Here is a 24,941-nt window from a genome sequence, read left to right on the forward strand (position 1 = left end):
CTACCCCTTTGAAGGGCAAGACCAGCATCACCTACAAGTTCCCCTCCAAGACAAACCCCTCCTGAGTTTTCTATTGCTGCTCCATCAATGATCTTGGGTCAAGGTCCTGGAACTATCTAACGGCGCTGTAGGTATTCCTCCGCCAGAGATTCAAGACAGCTGCTCATCACCACTTCCTCAAGGGCAGTTAGAAATAGGCAAGAAATACTAGGCCCAATCAAAAATGTCTATATCATTTTTTTAAAGGAAATATATCTTTAAAGAAAGCTTAAATTAGATGTAACCAACTTACTAACAGATTTATGCTATTTTAACATTTGACTTGTGTTCTTTGCATCAGCAAATATGTCACTATTATGCCATGCTGAATGTTCATCTATTGCATTGCTTATCTCTCTCATCTGCATAACTAAAGTAAGTTAGCATTGATCTGTGGAAACTGTGAGCACAAACCCACAAAACATCCACCGCCATGATGTAGCCACTGACAAACACCTACTTGTTTTTTTCATGATTTTGGAGATGCTGGTGTTGGACTGGGGTGTACAAAGTTTAAAAATCACACAGCACCAGGTTATAGTCCAACGGGTTTAATTAGAAGCACACTAGCTTTCGGAGTGACACTCCTTCACCTGATGAAGGAGCATCGCTCTGAAAGCTAGTGTGCTTCCAATTAAACCCGTTGGACTATAACCTGGTGTTGTGTGATTTTTAACTTTGTTTTTGTGAAAAGTTCTATTAGTACCAAGGAAATGGGTCATTCTCTAGGATGGACCAATCACTCGCTAGGTTAAAGGAAAAGTCGCTATAATCCTGTTGGACTATAGAGTAGCTCTTTCATTAGAGAGAGAGAACTGGCGGTGGTTTAACCTGAGGGTCACCATGTGTCAGATGAGGGGAGAGGCTGAGAAGGCAGAAGCTTCATGGTGATCTTATCTGGTGTGGACTACCATACCCAGACTAATGGGAGACATCGCATATTCCTTTGATTCAATAAAGTGGGCTTTTCTGCATCCTCAGCAGATGTTTGTTTGTGATACTGAGATCTGCAGTAAAACTTCCTCTCATTAGCGTCACCTTCCTGTTGCCTTATTAGGATTGGAAATCTCACTGTGCATTACAAGATTCACTTGAATGTCGTTTATGGTCCTTCAGCAAAGTACCCAAGCAGAATGGTGCAATTATGGAGTGACCTGCCCCCATGGACTTGAGCCTCTGCCTGTTGTTCACCATGGAGCCTCTAATGAGTGATCCCAGACAGCACCCTCCATAGAGGCTGCCATCTCTCATGGGAACTGAAGGGACATGGTGGAGCTAGTCCTCGGGACACTGGCCACAACTGAGTTCAGCTCACCCCAGTCTCCTCTGCATTTCCTCTCTCCTTTCATATCTTTCCTACTACTACCACCTCATCACTCGTCAACTTTCTTCCTTCCACACTTCTTTTCCCCCTCCCCCACCTTTTGCATCCTCCCTGCCTCTCCCATCCCTTCCCTGCCTCTTCCATTCACATTCTCCCTTCCCCTTGTTTCTTCCTCCATGTTGTGAGCCAAAGGCTAGGATGCCCCTGCTGATGGGCACCAGGAGGAGTCTCAGAAGCAGTGTGTGGACAAAGGATGTGTACACAGATTGCTCTGTAACCCCAAGTTCTCAGTTCATCTACTAATTGATCCTGTTTGAGATCTTCAAGCACGTTGAACCAACATTGCTGGTCAATCCATTATGAGAGGGGTAATTCTGTGTTGAGGAATACAATACAATCAGAAAGTGACGTTGAAACGTAAGATCATGACAGGTCTGTGGGCTGAGAGAAAGCGAGGACTTGCAGATGCTGGAGAGTCTAAGTTGAAAAGTTGGAGCCGGAAATGCATAGCAGGTCAGGAAAGGGGAGACAGATGACCAGACAATACCACACTGGGTTTTGGGTGGAATTAGGGGCAAAGGTACAAAGTTTTTGATAGGAGCTAAAGACTACAGTTTCACTCTTCCTGATGCCTAACAGTAGGAAACTATAGACAAGGAGGCAATTGATACAAAGCAATGGAAGGCTAGGGAAAGGTATTACAGATGGAGAGCTGGGTATAATTGGCATGACAAAAGGAGTTGGATAAACCATGCAGCCCACAGACCTGAGTCGAAAAATGTGGTGCTGGAAAAGCACAGCAGGTCTGGCAGTACCCGAGGAGCAGGCAAATCACCGTTTTGGGCATAAGCCCTTCATCAGGAAATGATGTTCCCCCTGGTCTACACTTTCCTACTGTTAGACATCAGGAAGAGTGACACTGTTGTCTTTAGCTCCTACCAGCAACTTTGTATCTTGCCCCTAATTCCATCCAAAACCGAGTGTGGTATTGTCTGGTCATCTGTCTCACCTTTCTCCCAGTGATGTCTAATTTTCTATTTAAAAGTGTGCTATTATCCTTTGGCAAATGCACCAGCAATATTATATAATTGTGTAGCTATGGAGCAATAATGTCAACCTCATTTCTAAATTTCTACTAATGCCTTATTATTAGTAAAAGTGTGCGCAAAAATGTGGAGAGTTGGACAACAGATCAATGACTGAGATCAAGTTTGTGTGGGTGGGGGTGGGGGTGGGTGTGGGGACAGGCATTTGTTCCCAGCTGAGTTTCTCCAGCAGTTTCTGCTTTGATTTATTTCTGATCTCCAACATCTCAGCTCTTTTTGGCCTGTTCTGCCTCTGGTTCGTGATTGGTGGAGCTCTGCTTGTTTACCTGTGGAGCGTTGAGAGGCAATGGGGTGTACAGGAGCCATTCCTTCACATAGTCTTGTGGACCATTGTACAAAAGGACATGGGAGGATATCATCTGAGCATTTACTTTGGTCACTCAATGCATTTAAATAAACACAAAGGATGGAACAGAGGAAAATAATTGTAAAGTGGCATAAGTAAATTGAGACGTACACAGACACGATTATCAATGACTTACAATTTCTAATTTATAGGCATTATCATGTATTTCATAGAATTGTTATGGTGCAGAAGGAGGCAGTTTGGCCCATTGCCTCTGTACTGGCCCTCTGATTAAGTATGGATGATAGAGAAAACACGTTGACAAGCTGTTTCACATGCTGTTTCCTCAGAGCTCCAGCAGCATCACGATGAAGAGAGATGATGCTCACCACAATAATGTGGTAGGCACAGCAAATGCAAAAGCTTACGCTGCACCTCATAAAGTTTAACTTGTTTCCTGCTATGTGTGCTTTCAAAAATGCAGGTTCATTTGTTGCTGTCGATAGAATCTTGATATAAGTCTCCACATTATCCATGATGTAGTCACACAAAATCATTGTGGCTGTTTTTAAAAGAACCCTTGGTACTTTATGTAACTTATTGTTCTATTGTTTTAGACAATAGATAACGTCACAATGTAAAATCTGTTCATGATTTGCAAAACTGCTACTAAAGGCCAAAGAATCTATTTTGCAGGAGAGTGAGCTATCCTCCTTGTTGAGCTGTCAATATTGCTAACTTTTTGAAATTAAGTTGTGGATGAGAGACATAAGGTTTGGTCTAAACTACAGTGTTCTTTCCTGGTATCTTTTATGCGTATAACATACAGGAATGGACTCCAAGAGCTACGTTAAAAGCAAAGGTACAAGTTTTAGTTTCAACTGATCTATGTCTTCCACAATTAAGCTTCATTTCTTTATACTTCAAAACATAGTTCCTAATCATGGTTACAAAGATAAGCGATTGGAAATGTTAACTTATAAGTGTCTAAATCCAGTCTACATGATCCCAACTGATGGTACTACAGCACAAATCAAATTCAGAATGAAAACTGGCTTGATGGATCGTTTTTGCAGTTAATGAACATAATGGCTAGTTCCTGAAATGTTTTCATGTGAAACTGGAGATCATCTTTAATAGCAGAGCATAAGTTTTTTGTACACAGCAAAGAAAGCAAACAAGCCAAGTTCTATCTGTAATGTTCAGAAAGATCTTAACATCAGCATCAAAACAAAGTTTCAACCTGTTTCCCAACACTACCCATTACAGAGAGTAAGTTGAGAGAAATTAAAATCTCCCTCAGCTTTGTGTGATTTATGTAGCGAATTCCTTCCAGATTCTTTGCTGTGTATTGTGATAATTTGATGAATCCTTTCCAAATTATCTGGCATCAGATCTTCATGAAGTTAAGATTCTAAACTTTCACAGTTCCCGTGACATGCCAATTTCTATTCACACACTCCTGGTCTGGAAGATTCGTAAAGCAGACCTTGAAATGAACTAGCAAACTCCAACAAAGACTTGGTTCTGAAATCAACTTAAACTCTTGACTGAACTGAATTGAAAATAAAGCTAATGACCTTGAATCTGTTAAATGTTTATGTCAATAAGCTCCACAGTTTAAACATCTTTTTAGTTCCACCATGGGTCTCTGAGGAAAGCTGGATTGAGGTTATTGTTCCAGAATTACTTGCTGGCTTTTCTTTTTTTCAAAAAGAAAACTTTAAATCTTTTAATTGGACTGACCAAATCAATCTGCCTCACTTTTTCAAACAATGAAATTCCAAAAATAATGATATGTATTTCCTATCTTTCATCACAACATATCATGAATCTTGACTCTCAAGTACATAGAACAGTACATCACAGGTACAGGCCATTCAGCCCACCATGTCTGTGCTGACCACAGTGCCATTCTATTTTAAACTAATCACATCTGCCTGCACATGGTCTATATCCCTCTAGTCTCTGCCTGTTCACGTATCTGTGAATGGTTTCTACCACCTCTCCTGTCAGCACTTTCCAGGCACATAACACCCTGTGTAAGCAAAAACAGGTATGTACATTTCCCCTCCCCAAGACTTGGAGGATTGTAAGTGTGTGAGCTATCAAGAAGGATAATTGCGTAGATTTGCACTGTTTAATTTTTATGTTAATCATCTTTACCTGAGAAAGTTTTGTTTGCAATGAATTAGTTATTTATTTGTTACCAAAGGAATCTGACTGACTGGTATTTGATACTGGATTCGATACAATTTTATACTTACTTTTCTTCATTTTATGTAAATGATTTGGATGCGAGCATAAGAGGTATAGTTAGTAAGTTTGCAGATGACACCAAAATTGGAGGTGTAGTGGACAGCAAAGACGATTACTTCAGATTACAATGGGATCTTGATCAGATGGGCCAATGGGCTGAGAAGTGGCAGATGGAGTTTAATTTAGATAAATGTGAGGTGCTGCATTTTGGGAAAGCTGAACAAAGAGACCTTGGAGTGCAGGTTCATAGCTCCTTGAAAGTGGAGTTGCAGATAGACAGAACAGTGAAGGATGCATTTGGTATGCTTTCCTTTATTGGTCCGAGTTGGGAGGTCATGTTGCGGAATATTGGTTAGGCCACTTTTGGAACACTGCGTGCAATTCTGGCCTCTTTCCTATCGGAAAGATGTTGTGAAACTTGAAAGGGTTCAGTAAAGATTTACAAGGATGTTGCCAGGATTGGAGGATTTGAGCTATAGGGAGAAGCTGATCAGGCTGGGGCTATTTTCCCTGGAGTGTCAGAGGCTGACGGGTGACCATATAGAGTTTTATAAAATCATGAGGGACATGGAAAGGATAAACAGACAAAGTCCCTTCCCTGGGCTGGGGGGAGTCCAGAACTAGAGGGCATAGGTTTAGGGTGAGAGAGGAAAGATACCCAAGGGGCAACTTTTTCACACAGAAGGTGGTGCATGCATGGAATGAGTTGCCAGAGGATGGCATCTGGATGGGTATATGAATAGGAAGGGTTTGGAGGGATATGGGCTAGGTGGGACTATATTGGGATGGGATATCTTGTTAGTATGGAAGAGTTGGACCGAAGGGTCTGTTTCTTTGCTATACATCTCTATGACTCTATAACTGCATTGTCAAAGTCACTTCCCTTTTTAAAAGCAAACATTTTTGTGGACACTGGAGGTGTGGGACAAGGAAAAAAGTTAGTTCACTTCTCTTTACTCACTCCAAACAATGGAAGGGTGGTTTTGAGCGGTTATTAAAATGCAGTAGACCAGTGGTTTAATGTCTGACTCCTAACTTCAAGAATATAATGCTCCCTTCAAACATTTTAAAGACTTTTTCGCAGGCGTGGGAACAGGAGGAGGCCTCTTGCGTCTGCATCCTTACTTTGATCACAGCTGGATTTTAGGGAAGTGATGATGGCAGAGCTGGCCGAGTTTGTTGCGAACGTACCTGTTCAACTCTCAGCAGCTTGATGTAAAAATCTGAGAGTTGCTGTCAGTGACTCTTCATGTTGTGCTTCATTGAAGTTCCTGTAGGCTACAATCTATTGAGCTCACTGAACTGCTCTGAGAACAGAATACTGCAAACTCCATATTCTGGCAATTACTGCACTCGATCATCATCGATAATGATGATTGGTATTTAGTCAGAACTCCGCACTGGACAGTCACACATTGTCATGAATGCAGAACGTTTCAGGTTGACTGGTTGAAAATGAACACTTCTTAATTTAAGATTGGACATAACGCCCTAAAAATAAAGGGGAGAGGTTGATCAACACCTCAGTTTGGAGAATTGCCATGTGACTTGATTGCAAAAGGTTGAGAAACTCAAATAGAAACCAGTTGCAGTTCACACTTTATCACGACATCTTATCAGAAAAGGTTTGGTGCAGTTGGATATGCTGAAATACAAGTGTCCTGTTGTGGTATAGCAAAGTGAACTATCTTAAATTAAAAACCAAGCAGAATACTCGTGCGAATCTGGTGTCTGTTCCAAACAACAAGGGGAATGGAGCAGACTGGGACTTTACAGATTTAAGGAACTGGGAGCGATTGAGCCATGCCTAGTTCATTCTAATTCGATGTGGAAAGCTTGAACAGGGAGTAGAGTGATGGTTAAAGGACCATGGGTCCCAGTCTGAAGCACATCTGCAGGAGAGTATAGAATGGGGGCATGCTGCATTTTCCAAGCGTTTTGTTCACAGACAGCAGGATACATGAATAATCAGCTGTCTCCACTCCAATCAGATTATCATATCCCTGTATCATTGAACCTACAGTGTGCAGAGTCCATCAGAGCTGTTGCGTGTTTTGTACATTTTGTTCTTTTTGATAACTTGTGATTTCGTGAGATTAAGCCATTCCTGATGAAGGGCTTATGCTCGAAACGTCGAATTCTCTATTCCTGAGATGCTGCCTAACCTGCTGTGCTTTGACCAGCAACACATTTGCAGCTGTGATCTCCAGCATCTGCAGACCTCATTTTTTATTTCGTGAGATTAGGCTACTCGTGTGGAGTTAGCTTTAAACTTGTATTCAGTGTCCCAGCATGGTGTAAATGTAATGCCAACGGTCTCCACTTGGCACAAGGTAGTAAGATGATGGGGTCCTTGTTTTGGAACGTCAGTCTTTATTACCCCTGCAGAGAAATAACTCTGTACAAAGAGCACATGCCATCTCATGAAAAGAAGTTGGAGGATGAGGTAGGCACCTTGCTGAGTCTGAGCCAATAGAAGCCAGTAATAGTGAGCACCCAGAGACATGATGGTAGATCAGGAGTGTTTGACCATGGAATGTGCTTCAGGAATGAGCTGGGAACATAACCCTCTTGGTAATGTTCAGACCTTGGATATTATACCCCAGCATGTTGGAAAACCATTGCGAAAAGGGACTTCAGTGAATCGTGACATTGTGACACACCTGTATGTTGGAACTTCCAGTAGAGACAGAAGCCAAACTCCATGGGTTTCCTCCGGGTGTTCCAGTTTTCTCCCACAGTCCAAAGATGTGCAGGGCAGGTGGACTGGCTGTGCTAAATTGCCCATAGTGTCTAAGGATGTGCAGGCCAGGTGTGTTAGCCATAGGAAATATAGGATTACAGGGATAGGTGAGTGCAGTAGGTCTGTACTCCTACACCTTGGGGGTATGGTGTAGACCAATGGCCTGCTTCCCCACTGTGGGGATTCTATGGATCTATGTTTTTAACCTAATTACCTTAGTACTGAAATTGGTGCCTCACGATTGGTAGAAGGATTGGAGGGATGATTAACAGATTTTCATCTAAAGGATGGTAAAGGTAAACTCTTCATAGTTTTACTAGACCACATGGCTCTTCTTCCAGTAGAGAGTGTCAACTGATGGTGGCTTACCTATGCCTCAGGTCAGGGGAGAGTTTGAGAGGAGAGTCCTTCATGGTGACCTCAGCCAGTGTGGGAACTGAACCCATATCTTGGCATCACACTGAATCACAAATCAACCATCCAGGCAACTGTGCTAAACTGATCCAGAAGGTGGTAAGGATATGGCACTCACTGTCTGAAAGGTAGAAGCTGTCATTGAGTCATACTCTCCGGGAGATGTACAACACAGAAAACAGACCCTTTGTTCCAACTTGTCCATGCTGACCAAACGTCCTACATAAATCTAGGCCCATTGGCCAGCACTTGGCCCATATCCCTCTAAACACCTCCTATTCATATACCCATCCAGATGCTTTTTAAATGTTGTAATTTCCCAGCCTCCAACACTTCCTCTGGCAGCTCATTCCATATACAGAGTTCATAGAGCTCATTCCTCTGCATGAAAAGGTTACCTCAAATGTTCCTTTTATATCTTTCCTCTCTCACCATAAATCTATTCCCTCTAGTTTTGGACTGCCCCACCCTGGGGAAAAGACCTTGTCTATTTACCCTATCTATGCCCTTTATGATTTTACAAACCTCTGTAAAAGTCACCCCTCAGCCTCTGATGCTTCAGGGAAAACAGCTCCAGCCTATTCAGCCGCTCCCGACAGCTCAAACCCTCCAACCCTGGCAGCATCCTCGTAAATCTTTTGTGAACCTTTTTCTAATTTCACAACAACCTTCCTACAGGAGGGAGACCAAAATTGCATGCAATATTCCAAAAGTGGCTATACCAATATCCCACACATTGGTTGGAGAACCAATGGGAGGCCAATGTCATATTTCCTTGGGATCATTCAAATATATCATTTATTTCAAGGATTTGGCTATGAATGTGGGAAAAATGGCCAATAGGTTTGTCGATGATACCAAAATCGGACTGTGAAGAAGGCTATCACAGAATGCAATTGGACTTTGATCAGATGGGCCGAGGGGTGGCTGATGGAGTTTAATTGAGATAAATGTGAGGTGATGCATTTTGGTTAGGCAAAGCAGAGCAGGATTTAATACATCTAATGGTAAGGGTCTGGGGAGTGTTGGTGAACAAACAGACAAAGCGCAAATAACAAGGTGTTGAAGTGTTAATCCCTTCCTTTATAAATTAATAAATATTATTCAAAGACACTGATATTTTAACCTTGTTTAACTTATTTCCTGTAACCGGTCACTTCAGAACTATCAAGCAAATATTGCAACATTTTCCTTCTAATTTCACATTCAGATTACTTCCATTTGGTTTGGGAAGTTGCTGATATCTTTACAACAGTTGTTTACGCAAAGGAGTTCTCCTTCCTGTTTTAGTTTGAGTGTATGTGTTTCCTTGAAATGCATACTGTTTCAGGGAGAAGATTATCCTGTTCACCCTCGAAACTAACTCTTGTTGGTGCAAGATCACATTGATACCAGAATCTGGTGAATGTTCAAAACAACAGTTAAAACTGCAAGCACTCGATATTACCAAAAGAATTCTCTACGATCTTCATACTTCTCTTGCAATTTTTCAACTACTTTAATGAGCATGACCACCAATAGTCTATTATTCTCCAAGTATTGATTTAAAAAAAGTCCGATTCCAGTTGTTGTGGCAAGACTGAGGAAGTAGGCAGCTGTGTTTTCCGAACATGCTACGCAGGCAGGAGCAGTGAGCACAGCAAAGCATGAATTTTCCTGATCAGAACACTTCAGTCACTTTATCGCAATCAGATGAAGGAATGTGATTGATTGTAAAGTTCTCCAAAATTGTTTTGCTTATTGCAAACATATTAAACATCTATGTTCTGAAGAATGGTCACTGGACCTGAAACATTAACTTTGCTTTCTTTCCACAGATGCTGCCAGACCTGCTGAATTTTTCCAGCAATTTCTGTTTTTGTTTCTGATTTCCAGCATCCACACTTCTTTGCTTTTTTTTTCTGAATATGTACACCATTCCCTGATAATATTTTCCTCACTGAAATTGCAGGACCCTGCCAACCCAGGAAACGGCTCATCGCTTCTCTTGTTTCAGTATCAGGATGGTATTTTTTTTTCGTGTGTATGTTTTTAATTCTAGGGTAAGAGTGAGATGCAAGAGGCTTGGTGCATGAATTGTTAGTTAGAATCCAGTCTCTCTCAGCCTTGGCAATTAGTTGTTGCCGATTTGGGGAACAATGGTGGGATTGTGAGAGTGCTTCGAATGTTTGAAAATGTATTCACCACCAACTCCCTTTCATTTCGTGAAGCAAATTCTTATTTTGTCTCGATACAGTGTACTGGAATTTGGCAGTTCGTAGAGGGTCATGAGCATGTGACAGAAAATTTAAAACAACACCAGAAGTGGGCGGCACGGTGGCACAGTGGTTAGCACTGCTGCCTCACAGTGCCTGAGACCCGGGTTCAATTCCCGACTCAGGTGACTGACTGTGTGGAGTTTGCACGTTCTCCCCGTGTCTGCGTGGGTTTCCTCCGGGTGCTCCGGTTTCCTCCCACTGTCCAAAGATGTGCGGGTCAGGTGAATTGGCCAAGCTAAATTGCCCGTAGTGTTAGGTAAGGGGTAAATGTAGGGGTATGGGTGGGTTGCGCTTCGGCGGGTCGGTGTGGACTTGTTGGGCCGAAGGGCCTGTTTCCACACTGTAAGTCTAGTCTAATCTAATCTAATCTATTTAGATCTGAACCGTGTGGAAGCTAGTGTTGGGGTCATCCATATCTGTATAACATCTGGGTCAAATGATCAGCTGGGGAGCATGGGTGTGGATGCAAGGAGTCTGCACCTACTGAGAAAACGTGCGACTTCAGAAATAATTCATCTGCTCTGAAGCACTTTCGCAGTTGATGTCATTATGGATTCAATATCCTGGTTTTTTCTACTCTCAACAAACTTTTAGTAATTCTTAAAGATATAGTTATTTCTTCAGTAATTGGAATAATCAAGAGCAATGGCAGGTTCAAGGTGATTGATATTCGATTCTTTCGCACCCTTAATATGGCCACTGCTCGACTGGTCATGTACGGAATGTGTGGTGTTAGCGTGTAAAGACAGATCATTGTGTGAATCGCTGTCCTTTGGCTTTTTTTCCAAGCCTAACTTTGACCTGAAAGCCTTGCAAAACAGGAAGTAGATCACTGGATCAAAGCAGGCGTTCAGTGTTGACAGAACCACAGCAGATTCTTTCAAGTGGTAGAGTGTCTTTTTCCAAAAGCATCCAGAGATGACATTTATCTGACTCAAAATGTAAGGAAGCCTCGCAGCGTGGTAGGGTACGAAACACACCACGAAGACGGCGAGAAGGATTAGGATGTTGTTCTTTGCCTTGGCTTGCTTCTTGAGTGAACTTGGAGATGGGGATTTGTCGAGACGTTTTGCTGTTTGAAAGTAAAAGAAGCAGAGCCCGGTGAGCACGCAGAGGAACAGAACAGTGCCACCCACGTGGAGGCATATGTGCCAGTAAATTCCTGAACTTTTTCTAAAGTCCAAGCATGTTGCTTTGGTGCTTGTACTGTTCTGGGGTGACTTTCTCAGTGTCAGCAGCATGTACATAAACCCAAGGCTGAGAAGCACACCCCAGGTTATGCCAACAATAATTTTTGCGGACTTGGTTTTGTGAAATGCATATGTTTTGAGCGGTTTCACAATTTTCAAATATCTTGTGGCTGCAATGTATCCCAGGAAGAGAATGCTCGAGTACAGGTTCAAGTAGAAGATGCACGACGTGAAATTGCAGTAGATTTTCCTCAGGGCTGCTGAGCCCACTTGGTTGCCTCCAACAATTTTTATTGGCAATGACAGGACCAGCAGGAAGTCCGCTATGACCAGGTTCTTTAAGTAGATGATGATGCTGTTGCTGTTGGGAATGTGACAGAAGTACACCCAGAAAGCCAGGCTGTTGAGAATGATTCCAACTGTACATATCAACGCATAGGCAACCATTGCAAATATAGCAAACCCCTCAGTAGAAAGCTGACAGGAGGTGTTGACAGAGGAGTTTGTCCTGGTGACATTATCAGTGCCTGTTGTTGAGTCCGCCATCAGTGCATCTGAATATTAAGGTCAAATGTGTTACTTTTCTTGAAAGATGTGTAGCAATTTTCTATAACATGCATCTTGAAAAGCAAAATATGCAAACATGAAGAAACATTATTTTAACAACACTGATGGTTGGCACTATTTAGAAATATAACAGCAAATTGTGACAAGGCATTTCCGTTGTGATGATACCCGCAGCAGAAAAAAGATGGCAGAAGCTACTATTAAGGAGGGTATAGCAGGGCACATAGAAGCTCTTAATGACATCAGGCAGAGTCACCTTTCTTTTAGTGAAAGGGAGAACATATTTGATGAATTTATTAGAGTTCTTTTGAGGTAGTAACAAATGTGCATAATAAGGAACCTGTAAATCAGTACTTGGATTTCCAAAAGGAACTTGAAAGATGGTACATCAAGTGGTGTCACATCAAAGGCTGCTACATAAAGTAAGAGCTCAGAGTGAGGAAGTAGCATATTTGTAAGGTTAGAGGATTGGATACAGAGTAGCAACAATGCGGAGTAGGGTGGCACTATGGCTCATTGGTTAGCACTGGTGCCTCATAGCGTCAGGGTCCCAGGTTCAATTCCAGCCTCTGGCGACTGTCTGCGTGGGTTTCCTCTGGGTCCAAAGATGTGCAGGTCAGGTGAATTTCCATGCTAAATTGCCCATAGTGTTAAGTGCTTTAGTCAGAGCGAAATGGGTCTGGGTGGGTTACTCTTTGGAGGGTCGGTGTGGACTTAAGGGTCTGTTTCCACACCGTAGGGAATCTAATCTAATCAATTCGGTCATTTATGGGTTCTCGAGCTCTGACTAATGGGGGGCCACAGGGATCATGCTGGAGCTCAGTGAGCTACAATCTATATCAATGGATTCAATGAGAGGACTGAATGTGTGATTGCAGCATTTGATATGGCACAAAGGTAAGTAGAAGAGTAAGTTGTGAAGAGGACAGTGAATGGATATTAATTTGGAAGATGAAGTATAATATCATGTTTCTGTGCATTTGCTGCCTTTATCCTTTCAGGTGGTAGAGCTCAAAGGTCAGGAAGGTGCTGTCAGAGGAGCTTTGCTGAGTCTCTGCAGTGCATCTTCTAGATGGTGTATACAGCTGCTGCTGCGCATCTGTGAAAAAGGGAGTGAATGTTGAAGGTGGTGGGTTGGGTGCCAGTGAAGCGGGCTGCTTTGTGGCTGGAATATTTCAAGCTTATTGAATGTTATTACAATTGGAGTCATCCAGCAAATGGAGAGTATTCCATCACGCTGCTGATTTGTGCCTTGTAGATGGTGGGCCAGCTTTGGGGAGTCAGGAGGTGAGTTACTCACTGCAGGATTCCTAGCTTCTGACTTGCTTTTGTCACCTCAGTATTTATGTGACTGTTCAAGTTCAGTTTCTGGTCAATTGTGACTCTCTGGGTTGTCTGTGAGGGTATTCAGTGATAATAATGCCATCTATGTTGGCAATGACCATTGCCTGGCACTTGTATCATGTGAATGTTACTTTCTACTTGTCAGTCCAAGCCTAGATATTATCTTTCTGCCAATGAGTATGGGCTATTTCAGAATGTGACAAGTTGTGAATGGTGCTAAACGTTATACAGTCACCAGTGAGCATCCCCAGTTCTAATCTCCTGATGGAGGAAGGTCATTAGTGAAGCAGTTGAAGAGGAGTGGACAAACAAGTGGAGTCAAGGTCTCAATCTGCTCAGACTGAAAGAGCTGAATGGCCAGTTCGCTGCCTTCTGGGCTCCATATTGAGTTCAAAAACTTTGCATAAGTTATGTACATAATTGTAATAATATTCAACAGCTATGTAAGAATCCTGCTCATTGACTACAGTTCAGCCTTCAACACTATTATCCCCTCAAGACTGATTACTCAACTTAGTGAGATTGGACTAAGCTCCACTCTCTGCAACTGGATCCTCAGTTTCCTGACCCCACCCATAGGCTGCAATCAGTGAAAATTGGGGACGAAATTTCATCCTCACTAACACTCAACACTGGAGCTCCCCCGAGCGGTGCGTACACAACCCCCTACTGTACTCACAGTATACCCTTGACTGAGTTGCCAAATACCAGATGAATGCCATTTACAAGTTCGCTGATGACACCACCATAGTCGGTCAAATCTCAGATGGCGATGAAAGACTACAGACAGGAGGTGGAAGGCCTGGAAAAATGGTGCACTGAGAACAACCTTGCTCTCAATGCTGGCAAAACCAAGGAACTCATCATTGATTTTTGGCGGGATGTTACTCATGCCCCCCTACACATTAACAGCACAGAGGTGGAACGAGTGGAGAGTGTGATGCTCCTGGGAGCGGTCATCCACAACAAGCTTTTTTGGACTCATGTGGATGCACTGGTTACAAAGGCCCAACAACGTCTCTTCTTCCTCAGGCACCTGAAAAAATTTGGCATGATGGTGAATACTCTTGCCAACTTTTATAGGTGCGCCATCAAGAGCATTCTGTCTGGATGTATCCCTACCTGATATGGCAACTCTACCATTCAAGATCGGAGACAGTTACAGAGAGTGATGTCTCGGCAGAGTTCAATCACAAAAGCCAACCTCCCATCTATAGAATCCGTCTACCAGGCCCACTGTCAAGGAAAGGCTGCCAGCATTCTCAAAGATTCGTCCCACCCTGGCAATGCTTCTCTACACCCTCGACTATCGGGGAGAAGGTACAGAAGCCTGAACACACACCAGTTTCGAAAACAGTTTCTACCCTACTGTTGTTAGAATACTGAATGGTCTCATAAACCCTCCGCATTCACCTGTACCTGTATCTTTGCTTTTGCTGCTGTTTACCTATTATTTACTTATCTTTGCTACTTAACTCTGTGTGATCTGCCTGAATTGCTCACAAGACACAGCTTTTCATTGTGCCTCGGTACACATGACAATGAAATCAATTCAACACCTTTAAGGCTTGAGCTCTTCCATGTCCTTACCCGTACCCTCACACTCCAGGCCTTGTTATTAGACAGTCTATTGCACACAACCCTGCACTTCACCTGATGAAGGAGCAAAGCTTGTGAGTTCAAATAATATGTCGGACTCTCACCTGATGTCATGTGACTTCTGATTTTGTCCACCCCTGGCACCTCCACATCATAGTTCCTATTAAGAGCAGTTCATCCTCCTAGCCAGATTGCTATCCACTCCTTTTATCTATCCAACTGTCCTTCTCTCTCTCTGCGCTTGACCCCACTGACTATCGCATGCTCCATAACCTCCCCCGCCCTGTCTTCTGCATTTAAACCAATATTTCCAAGCTACCATCAGTTTTGAGGAAGAGTCACTCGGTCTGAAATGTTAACCCTGATTTCTTTCTGCAAATGCTGCTAGACCTGCTGACTTTTTTTCCAGAAGTTTGTTTCAATTTCTCATTTACAACATCAGCAGTTTTTTTTATTTCATTTTTTTTACACAAAATGTACTAATTTTGGGTCAGGGAATGACGACAAACATGTGACAAGAACTCCATTGGGTTTGATAGTATTCCACCCCCCCCCCCCCCCCCCCCACACACACACTTGTTGGTCTTTTTGTTAAAATCAGTAAGGTTGCAAATTTGAAATGAAAACTGGAAATGCCAGTCATATGTGAATTTTGTCAATTGCCTGTTCCACCACCCTATTTTAGTTTCATTGACCTGACAATGGAATATGCTTATCATTCAATTCTGACAAAGGATTTGCTCCCATACCTAAGTGCATTCCAAGATCATTTTTCTCTCTTTCTCTTTCTTTCTCTCTCTCTGTCTGTCTGTCTGACTCTCTCACTCTCTCACTCTCTCTCACTCTCTCCATCTGTGTCTGTCTGTCTCTCTCTCTCTCTGTCTCTGTCTCTCTTCTCCTTGTCCATGTTATGACACAGTTTGAGGAATGCACAAAAAGACGGCATTTGTCATTTTCCAAAGCTGGTCATCAGTTTTACTAAAGGTAAAAAATAAGGTCTGCAGATGCTGGAGATCACAGTTGAAAATGTGTTGCTGGTTAAAGCACAGCAGGTCAGGCAGCTTCTGCAGATGCTGGAGATCACAGTTGAAAATGTGTTGGTGGTTAAAGCACAGCAGGTCAGGCAGCTCTGCAGATGCTGGAGATCACAGTTGAAAATGTGTTGCTGATGAAGGGCTTATGCCCGAAACGTCGAATTTCCTATTCCTTGGATGCTGCCTGACCTGCTGTGCTTTAACTAGCAACACATTTTCAACAACATCAGTTTTACTAAACAACTGAATTTGAAATCTTTTTTCCTTGAGTTTCTGCTGTTGAAAATATATAATTTGTTGACACAAGAGTTCGTCTTGCATTTATCTCATGCTTTCACTTCCACATTTTCGTGCGATAGTGCCTGCCTAGGCAATGTTCTTAAGTCTCTGGAATGGAACTTGAGCCCGTGACTTCCTGTCTGCATTGTGATTCATGAAACTGAAGTGGGTATCTTGTTGTTATAATGTTAACTAATAATACACAACTCCAGAGGGAAGATCTCTTTCATGGCAGAGACCTGATAAAATTTCTCACCTGTTTGAGAGTTGTGCTACACTGAGACTTCACTCAAATGGTCAAGTCATGGTTAAACAGAGTGAGGTGATACTGACCCGGTTAAAGTAATTGTTTATGTGTATCCTTGATGGGTTTGTCTTTAGCTGATGGACTCAGATATAATGTTGTCAAATTATCTTCAAATACAGTGAAGTGCCCACGATCACTTGGCCCCTCCACTCTACCCCCACCATTCAATAAGATTGTGGCTGATCTGTTTGTGTTCCAAACTCCCCGTTGCCATCTCCCCCAAACACCTTTGATTCCCCCAGGAGAAATTGAGGGCTGCAGATGCTGGAGATCCGAGTTGAGAGTGTGGTGCTGGAAAAGCACAGCAGGTCAGGCAGCATCCAAGGAGCTGGAGAATCTATGTTTTGGGCATAAGCTAATGTCTGAAACGTTGATTCCCCCGCATCCCCTGATAAAGGGCTTATACCCAAAATGTCGATTTTCCTGCTCTTCAGATGCTGCCTGACCTGTGCTTTTTCATCACCACACTCTTGACTCTGATCAATCCAGCAGCTGCAGTCCTCGCTTTCTCCTAGTTGATTGTTACCTTACTATGAAACCTCTTCCAAGATGCTTACTTTGAAGAAGTTCTCCTCCTCTCTCTACAAGGATCCTAGTGAGTTCCTCTCTCACTGCACGCACCCCAAGTCGTCATCTCTGCCCTGAAGCTTTTCAGCCTCATTCCTGATGAAGGGTTTTTGCCTGAAATGTCGATTTTCCTGCTCCTCGGATGCTGCCTGACCTGCTGTGCTTTTGCAGCACCACACTCTTGACCTTTGATTTCCCCTTCCTAACGAGAATCTTCTCTACCTCGGCAAATATTTGATGACCTCACCACTTCATCTTTCTGCATCAGACAGCGGAATCCAAGAGCGCTCCACTGCCCTAAACTGGTGACCCCTAATTTTAAAACTGTGCCCCCCACCTCCCACAAGAGTAGCAGCCGCTCGGTGCTCCACTTGTCAAGATCATTCAACATCGCATCCACTTTAGTCACTCTTCTAAACTCCAGCCTGTCCTACTTTTCATCGGAAGACAGTCCCATCATTTTGGGTATCAATCCAATGAATGATCACTGAACTAACTGCAATGTCCCTACATCCCTAGAGGACCAATGTTGCACTCAGTGTTTAAGATTAGATTAGATTACTTACAATGTGGAAACAAGCCCTTCGGCCCAACAAGTCCACACCGACCTGCCAAAGTGCAACCCACCATTCCCTTACATTTACCCCTTTTACCTAACACTGTGGGCAATTTACGGTGCTAATTCACCTGACCAGCACATTTTTGGACTGTGGGAGGAAATCTGAGTACCCGGAGGAAACCCACGCAGACACTGGGAGAATGTACAAACTCCACACATGTCAGTCACCTGAGGCGGGAATTGAACCTGGGTCTCTGGCGCTGTGAGGCAGCAGTGCTAACCACTGTGCCACCCACAAGATCTGGTCTTACCAACGCTAGCTTGATTATTTGCTGCTCCTGCACACAACCATTTATGTGACTCATTCATTTAAGCACCTAAATCCCCCTCCACCTAATATTTTCAGTCTTTCTCTGTTTAAATAATACTGTGCTTTTACATTCCACCTGTCAAAATGAACAATTTCATGTCATCCCGCAGTAAACTCTACATACCAGGGTTTTTACCCATCCCTTGCCTTATTTATGTCCATCATCTTCACAACATACCTATCTCTCTCTGTTGTGAATTTAGCTCAGTGGTTAGCACTGCACCAGGGGACTGCGTTTGATTCCTGCCTCGGGTGACTGTATGGAGTTTGTGCATTGTCCTAGTGTCTGCTTGGGTTTCCTTCGGGTGTTCCAGTTTCCTCCCACAGTCCAAAGATGTGCAGGTTATGTGAATTGGCCGTACTAAATTGCCCGTAGTGTAGGCTGTGTTAGTCGGGGCAAATGTAATGGAATGGGTCTGGGTGGGTTACTCTTTGAAGGGTTGGTGTGGATTTGTTGGATTGAATGGCCTGTTTCTATACTGTAGGGAATCTAAACTAATCTAATCTTACCATCCCTTTGCTTCCTTCTTCTGAGCTTTGGAGTCATACAGGCAGGAGGCTTGAAAAACACAGCAAGCCAGGCAACATCAGCAGGTGGAGAAGTCGACGTTTTGGGTGTAACCCTTCTTCAGGACCCGAGTCCCAGCCGAAACATTGACTTCTCTGCCTCCTGATGCTGCTTGGCTTGCTGTGTTCTTCCAGCTTCCTGCTGGTCTACTTTGGATTCCAGCATCTGCTGTTTTATTGTCTCTACAGAATCATATAGGGCAGAAACAGACCTTTCATTCTAACCAGTCCATGCTGACCCTAATCCCAAACTAGACTAATTCTACCTGCTTGCCCCTGACCGACATCCCTCCAAATATTTCCTATTTACGTACTTGCCTAAATTTCTTTACCCGCATTCACCACTTTCTCTGGAAGTTCATTCCACACACGAACCACTCTCTGTTTTAAAACAATTGCCCCTCGTGTCTTTATTAAATCTTCCTCCTGTCACCTTAAACATATGACCCCTAATCTTGAAATCCCCAAGCTTAGGGAAAAGGCACCTGCTGTTCACTTTATTTATTTATTTATTTATTTATTTATTTATTTATATTATATATGTATATATATATAGTCATAATTTTATAAACCTGTATAAGGTCACCTCAACCTACTGCACTCTCGTGGAAAATAATCCCAGCCTCTCCTTATAACTCAAACTCAATTTCCAGCAACATCCTGGTAAATCTCTCCTGCACTCTCCAGCTTATTAATACCGTTCCTATTGCAGGACGACCAGACCTGGACGTAGTACGCCAGAAGAGATCTCACTAATGCCCTGCCCTGCACAACCTCAACATAATGTCAGAACGCATATATTCAGTGGTCTGAGCAATGAAGTCAAGTCCTATCTATATGTGATGCAAACTTCAAAGAGCTAAGTACCTGAACTTCTAGGTCTCTTTGTTTTACAACACCACTCAATGCCTTACTTTTAATTTTTAAAAATCTCACAACACCAGGTTATAGTCCAACGAAGGGCTTTTGCCCGAAATGTCGATTTCGCTGTTCGTTGGATGCTGTCTGAACTGCTGTGCTCTTCCAGCACCACTGATCCAGAATCTGGTTTCCAGCATCTGCAGTCATTGCTTTTACCTAGTTGATTTTAACCCTACTGCGAATCCTCTTGCAAGGATGCCTGCCTTGAAGAAATTTTCCTCCTCTCTCCAAGAATCTCAGGGAGTCCCTCTGCCATTGCAACTCCCAGGTCATTTCCTCTGCCTGCTTTTATTCCTGATGAAGGGCTTTTGCCCAAAACGTCGATTTCGCTGCTCGTTGGATGCTGCCTGAGCTGCTGTGCTCTTCCAGCACCACTGATCCAGAATATAGTCCAGCAGGTTTAATTGGAAGCACGCTAGCTTTCGGAGTGACGCTCCTTCATCAGGTGATAATGGAGGGCTCGATCGTAACACAGAATTTATAGCAATAATTTACAGTGTGATGTAACTGAAATTATACATTGAAAAATTGATTGTTAAGCCTTTCATCTGTTAGAATACAGTGATAGTTTCACGTCTTTCATGTGTAAATCACAAAACCCTTCTTTTTAAAGTTGCATTCTCTGGTTAGCTGTTAACAATGATGATGGCGAGACAATATGATGAAGTTGTTAGCCCCCTTGTTCTCTGTCTGTGCCATGATGTTTAGATTGATTCTAATCTAAAAAGTGAGACAACAGAGTTTTACATATATTCATGCAGTTTTTGAGCTCCGAGTTCTATATGAATGCATGCAGTTTTTGAGCAAAGTACAGTGTAACTCTGCAAGTACAAATTCAACCCACAAAAAATGTGTGTGCATGTGGGTCTTTTGTCTTTTTGTGTGTGTGTCTGTCTGTCTCTGTCTGGGGTGAGGGGTTGTAAGTGTGTGTGTGTGTGTGTGTGTGTGTGTGTGTGTGTGTAGTGAGTGCAGAGTGTCTTAAGTATGTGAGGGGGTGCGTGTGTGTCTATAAGGGCGTGTGTGGGTGTGTGTGTAGGAATATCTGTTTGTATGTATGTAGTGCAATGGTGGTCACCTGTAATGTGACATGAACCCAAGGTCCCGGTTGAGGCCCTCCCTATGGGTACCGAACTTAGCTATCAGCCTCTGCTCGGCCACTTTTCTCTGCTGCCTGTCCCGAAGTCCACTGATGGGAGGGTTCCCTCCCAGTTGGAGAACACTTCAGTGGTCCAGGAAATTCAGCCTCGGACCTTCGGGTGACCATCCTCCAAGGTAGACTTCGACACACTCCCACACTCACGCATGCACCCCCTCACAGACTTAAGACAGTCTGCATTCACTACACACATGCGTGCGCACACACACTTTCTCACACTCACAACCCCCACCCCAGACAGATACACACACACACACGCGCGCACACACATTTTGTGGGGTGAATTTGTATTTGCAGAGTTACATTGTACTTTGCTCAAAAACTGCACATATTTATGTAGAACTCGGAGCTCAAAAACTGCATGAATTTATGTAAAACTCTGTTGTCTCACTTTTTAGATTAGAATCAATCTAAACATCATGGCACAGACAGAGAACAAGGGGCCTAACACCTTCAACATATTGTCTCGCCATCACCATTGTTAACAGCTAATCTGAGAATGCAACTTTAATATATAAAAAAAGGTTTTGTGATTTACACATGAAAGAAGTGAAACTATCACTGTATTCTAACAGATGAAAGGCTTAACAGACAATCAATTTCTCAATGTATAATTTCAGTTACATCACACTGTAAATTTTTGCTGTAAGTTCTGTGTTAAGATCGTGTCCTCCACTATCGCCTGATGAAGGAGCGTCAGTCCGAAAGCTAGTGTGCTTCCAATTAACCCTGTTGGACTATAACCTGATGTTAAAAACAATGACTGCAGATGCTGGAAATCAGATTCTGGATTAGTGGTGCTGGAAGAGCACGACAGTTCAGGCAATTGGATGCTGCCTGAACTTCTGTGCTCTTCCAGCACCAACAATCCATAATCTATAACCTGATGTTATGATTTTTAACTTTGTACACCCCAGTCCAACACCGGCATCTCCAAATCATGATTACTTTTAATTGTTAGTCTTGGTGTAAATGATCCAAAGTTGCGATCCAGTACAGACTCTTGTGGGACTACACTTATCATGTTTTACCAAAAGACCCAATTATACATATTGTCTGTTTAATGTCAGCCTGACAATCTTCTGTCCATGTTAATATGCTACCCTCCTATACCAGAGGATAAAACACTTCTGTAAATCCAAGCACTGAACATCTACAGGTTCTCCTTTACCCACAGCATATGTTACTTCAAAGATTTTTACTGAATTGCTTAAATATGATTTCCATTTCACAAAGCTGTGCTGATGAATCCTGATTATGCTGAACGTATTAGGGCTTAGCTATGACCTGTTTAATGGATTCGTTTGGATACGGAAAATATTTCCAGTGAGATCTAATGTTGAAGGATGAACCGGTCTCAACATGATACTGAGATTTGTTGCATGTAAAATTACAGAACTGCACAGTACAGAAAGAGGCTAATCGGCCCGTCATGTCTGCACTGGCTCTTTGCGCTAATATCATGTGCCTGACTCTTGACATTGATCCCCCCCCTTCCCACCCCCCACCCTGCACACTTCATTTCTATCCAAACAGTCATCCTGTAGCCTCTTAAAGCCCGATTCCTCAAATTCAAAAAATAAAACCACCACCAATAAAACCAAAATATTGTGGATGGTGGAAATCTGAACTAAACATAGAAATTGCTGGTAAAATCAGTAAGTCTGGCACCATGTGTGGAGAGAGAGAGAGAGACTGAGTTACTATTTCAGGTTCAATACAGGTCTCCTTGGAGAGTTCTTCTCTCCTACCCGCAGTTCATCAGGCGAGTCATATTGGACAAGAACCATTAACACTTTGTCTCCCTCTTTCTCTGTAGACACTGCCAGAATTAGGGTTTCTCCTGTGCCTTCTGTTTTCATTTTAGAGAAAAAAAAATCACCAACCTGATTGTACCAAATGTTCCTCTATGCCCGTGATCAGATTGGAGCTCCAGCGATACTCGCCCCGATATCTGAGCAATGATCTTTTATATCCTCATGACATCCTTGGTCATTTTGTGGTGTTCAGCATTTCCTTTAACCAGAAGCAGTGAGTATTAAAACGAAGTGCAGACATTCAGTCCAGTCATCATGACTTCGATATGCAACAGGATATGAGAGTTTGGTTAAACATTCGCTAAATTTAAGTTACGTTGTATCTATGCTGTGGACTGTCTGCTTTTCATCTCACCACCTCAGTTTTAAACTTTGTTTTTGAAAACCCCATTTGAACTTTATTTGCCTTTTGCCCTGTCGTGATTGGAACCAGGTCAGCGGGGTGGACCTCATGGAATATGAGTTTCCTGATTGGACCAGGTTAACAGTCCAATCAGGGAGCCCTGACAAACAGGAGTGTGAGAGGTTCTGCTCACTGTAGGAGTTGGCTCTGAGCTAGCTATGCACTTATAAATAAAGAGTGGCTTGGTGGCCAAATACCAGCCTTTGTGGAGTTATTTCATGCCCAATTTAAGCTTATGCGTCAATCTGTGCATTCTTGTCTGCAAAGCACAAAGATGGGGACAAGATTCTTGATATCAGAACTGAGAGGATATAATTAACATGAAAGGCAATAGAGGAAAGAAGAAAGCTGAGGAGTGATGCGAGAGGAGACTTTAACATTACATAAAGATTTGGTAGATTAAAATGGGAATGAATGCTGCTTTTATTACGCCAATCTGAATCTTTTGCATAAGTTGGTTTGAGGTCAGTCCATACGACTTAAAGCAAAACCAAACCTCCATGAAATGGGAGTTGGCGTATTATTATTGTCTGTAATAGAATTAGAGTCGTAGAATCATAGAGATGTACTGCACGGAATCAGACCCTTCAGTCCAGCCCGTCCATGCCGACCAGATATCCCAACCCAATCTAGTCCCACCTGCTAGCACCTGACCCATATCCCTTCAAACCCTTCCTATTGATATACCCACCCAGATGCCTTTTAAATGTTGCAATTGTACTAGCCTCTACCACTTCCTCTGCCAGCTCATTTCATACATGTATACACGCAATATTCCAACAGTGGCCTAACCAATGTCCTGTCCAGCTGCAACAAGACCACCCAACTCCTGGACATCAATACTCTGACCAATAAAGGAAAGCATACCAAATGCCACCTTCACTATCCTATCTACCTGTGACTCCACTTTCAAGGAGCTATGAACCTGCACTCCAAGGTCTCTTTGTTCAGCAACACTCCCTAGGACCTTACCATTAAGTGTATAAGTCCTGCTAAGGTTTGCTTTCCCAAAATGCAGCACCTTGCGTTTATCTGAATTAAACTCCATCTGCCACTTCTCAGTCTGTAGCAAGCCAGTTTGAATTTGTGTCCTGTTTCTCATGTTATGTACTGCTTGGACTGGAGCCCATGTGTCTCTGGTTGTTGCACCCCACACCTATTCCTATCTAGAATTTGATATGCAAACACTTACGGAAGTAGAGAAATTGAGGTTGGTGAATGTGAGAAATGGATTGTGCAGATAAGAGGGTGGGTCACCTTTCATGGGGGTGATTTGAGAAATTTAGTGAGCTAGCACACAGATAAGGATGAATGTGAGAATTGCCTGGTCAAACAGGAGTGCGAGGTAGTGTTGAAAATGTGTTACTGGAAAAGCGCAGCCGGTAAGGTAGCATCCAAGGAGCAGGAGAGTCGAGGTTTCGGGCATGAGCCCTTCTTCAGGAGGGCTCCTGTGAGGTAGTGTGTTTGGTTATAGAGGAGTGAGCGAGTTCACCAGCAATGCGTGTTGGTCAGTGGAATGCCTGGGAAGGAAGCCATTTTTGTGGCTTCTGTGTGATGTGTGAAACAATGCAAATATTTTGCTACTTGCATTTCCTGCCCCTCCTCAGGCCTTGTCTCCAGGTTTGAGTAAACTACACTCCTGCTGCTGACTTCTTTAAACTTTGCTTCTGTTTGCCTCACCTTTCCTAACAATGCAACTAAGTACCTCACTGCATTCCCTGGGAAATCCCCCAGCAGACCTCCAGGTAAGATCCCAAGACCCTGGGAGTTGCTTTCCCAGGTCACGTTTCTGTCACTCTGCTTGGTGCAGGCATTAAGATCTATCAGAAGTG

The 24,941-nt window shown here is 43.0% G+C and overlaps 2 protein-coding genes across 7 annotated transcripts in view; one reads left to right on the forward strand and one right to left on the reverse strand.

The window, feature by feature from the left end:
* The window catches only part of LOC132821781 (mediator of RNA polymerase II transcription subunit 12-like protein), a 604,412-nt gene that overhangs the window by 193,142 nt on the left and 386,329 nt on the right, over positions 1 to 24,941 (forward strand). The window lies entirely within an intron of this gene.
* LOC132821434 (P2Y purinoceptor 14-like) lies at positions 9,303 to 22,966 on the reverse strand. Of its 2 annotated transcripts, none has more exons than XM_060834021.1 (2): positions 22,776 to 22,966; positions 9,303 to 12,173 (listed from the first exon to the last, which is right to left on the reverse strand). In XM_060834021.1, the coding sequence occupies exon 2, from the start codon at positions 12,163 to 12,165 to the stop codon at positions 11,050 to 11,052; it is 1,116 nt and encodes a 371-aa protein (XP_060690004.1). In that variant the 5' UTR covers positions 12,166 to 12,173; positions 22,776 to 22,966; the 3' UTR covers positions 9,303 to 11,049. The 2 variants fall into 2 exon arrangements, with proteins under 2 accessions (XP_060690004.1, XP_060690003.1); XM_060834020.1 differs by having other exon boundaries at positions 9,303 to 12,239.

The sequence above is a fragment of the Hemiscyllium ocellatum genome, chromosome 13, assembly GCF_020745735.1.
Source record: "Hemiscyllium ocellatum isolate sHemOce1 chromosome 13, sHemOce1.pat.X.cur, whole genome shotgun sequence".
NCBI lineage: Eukaryota > Metazoa > Chordata > Chondrichthyes > Orectolobiformes > Hemiscylliidae > Hemiscyllium > Hemiscyllium ocellatum.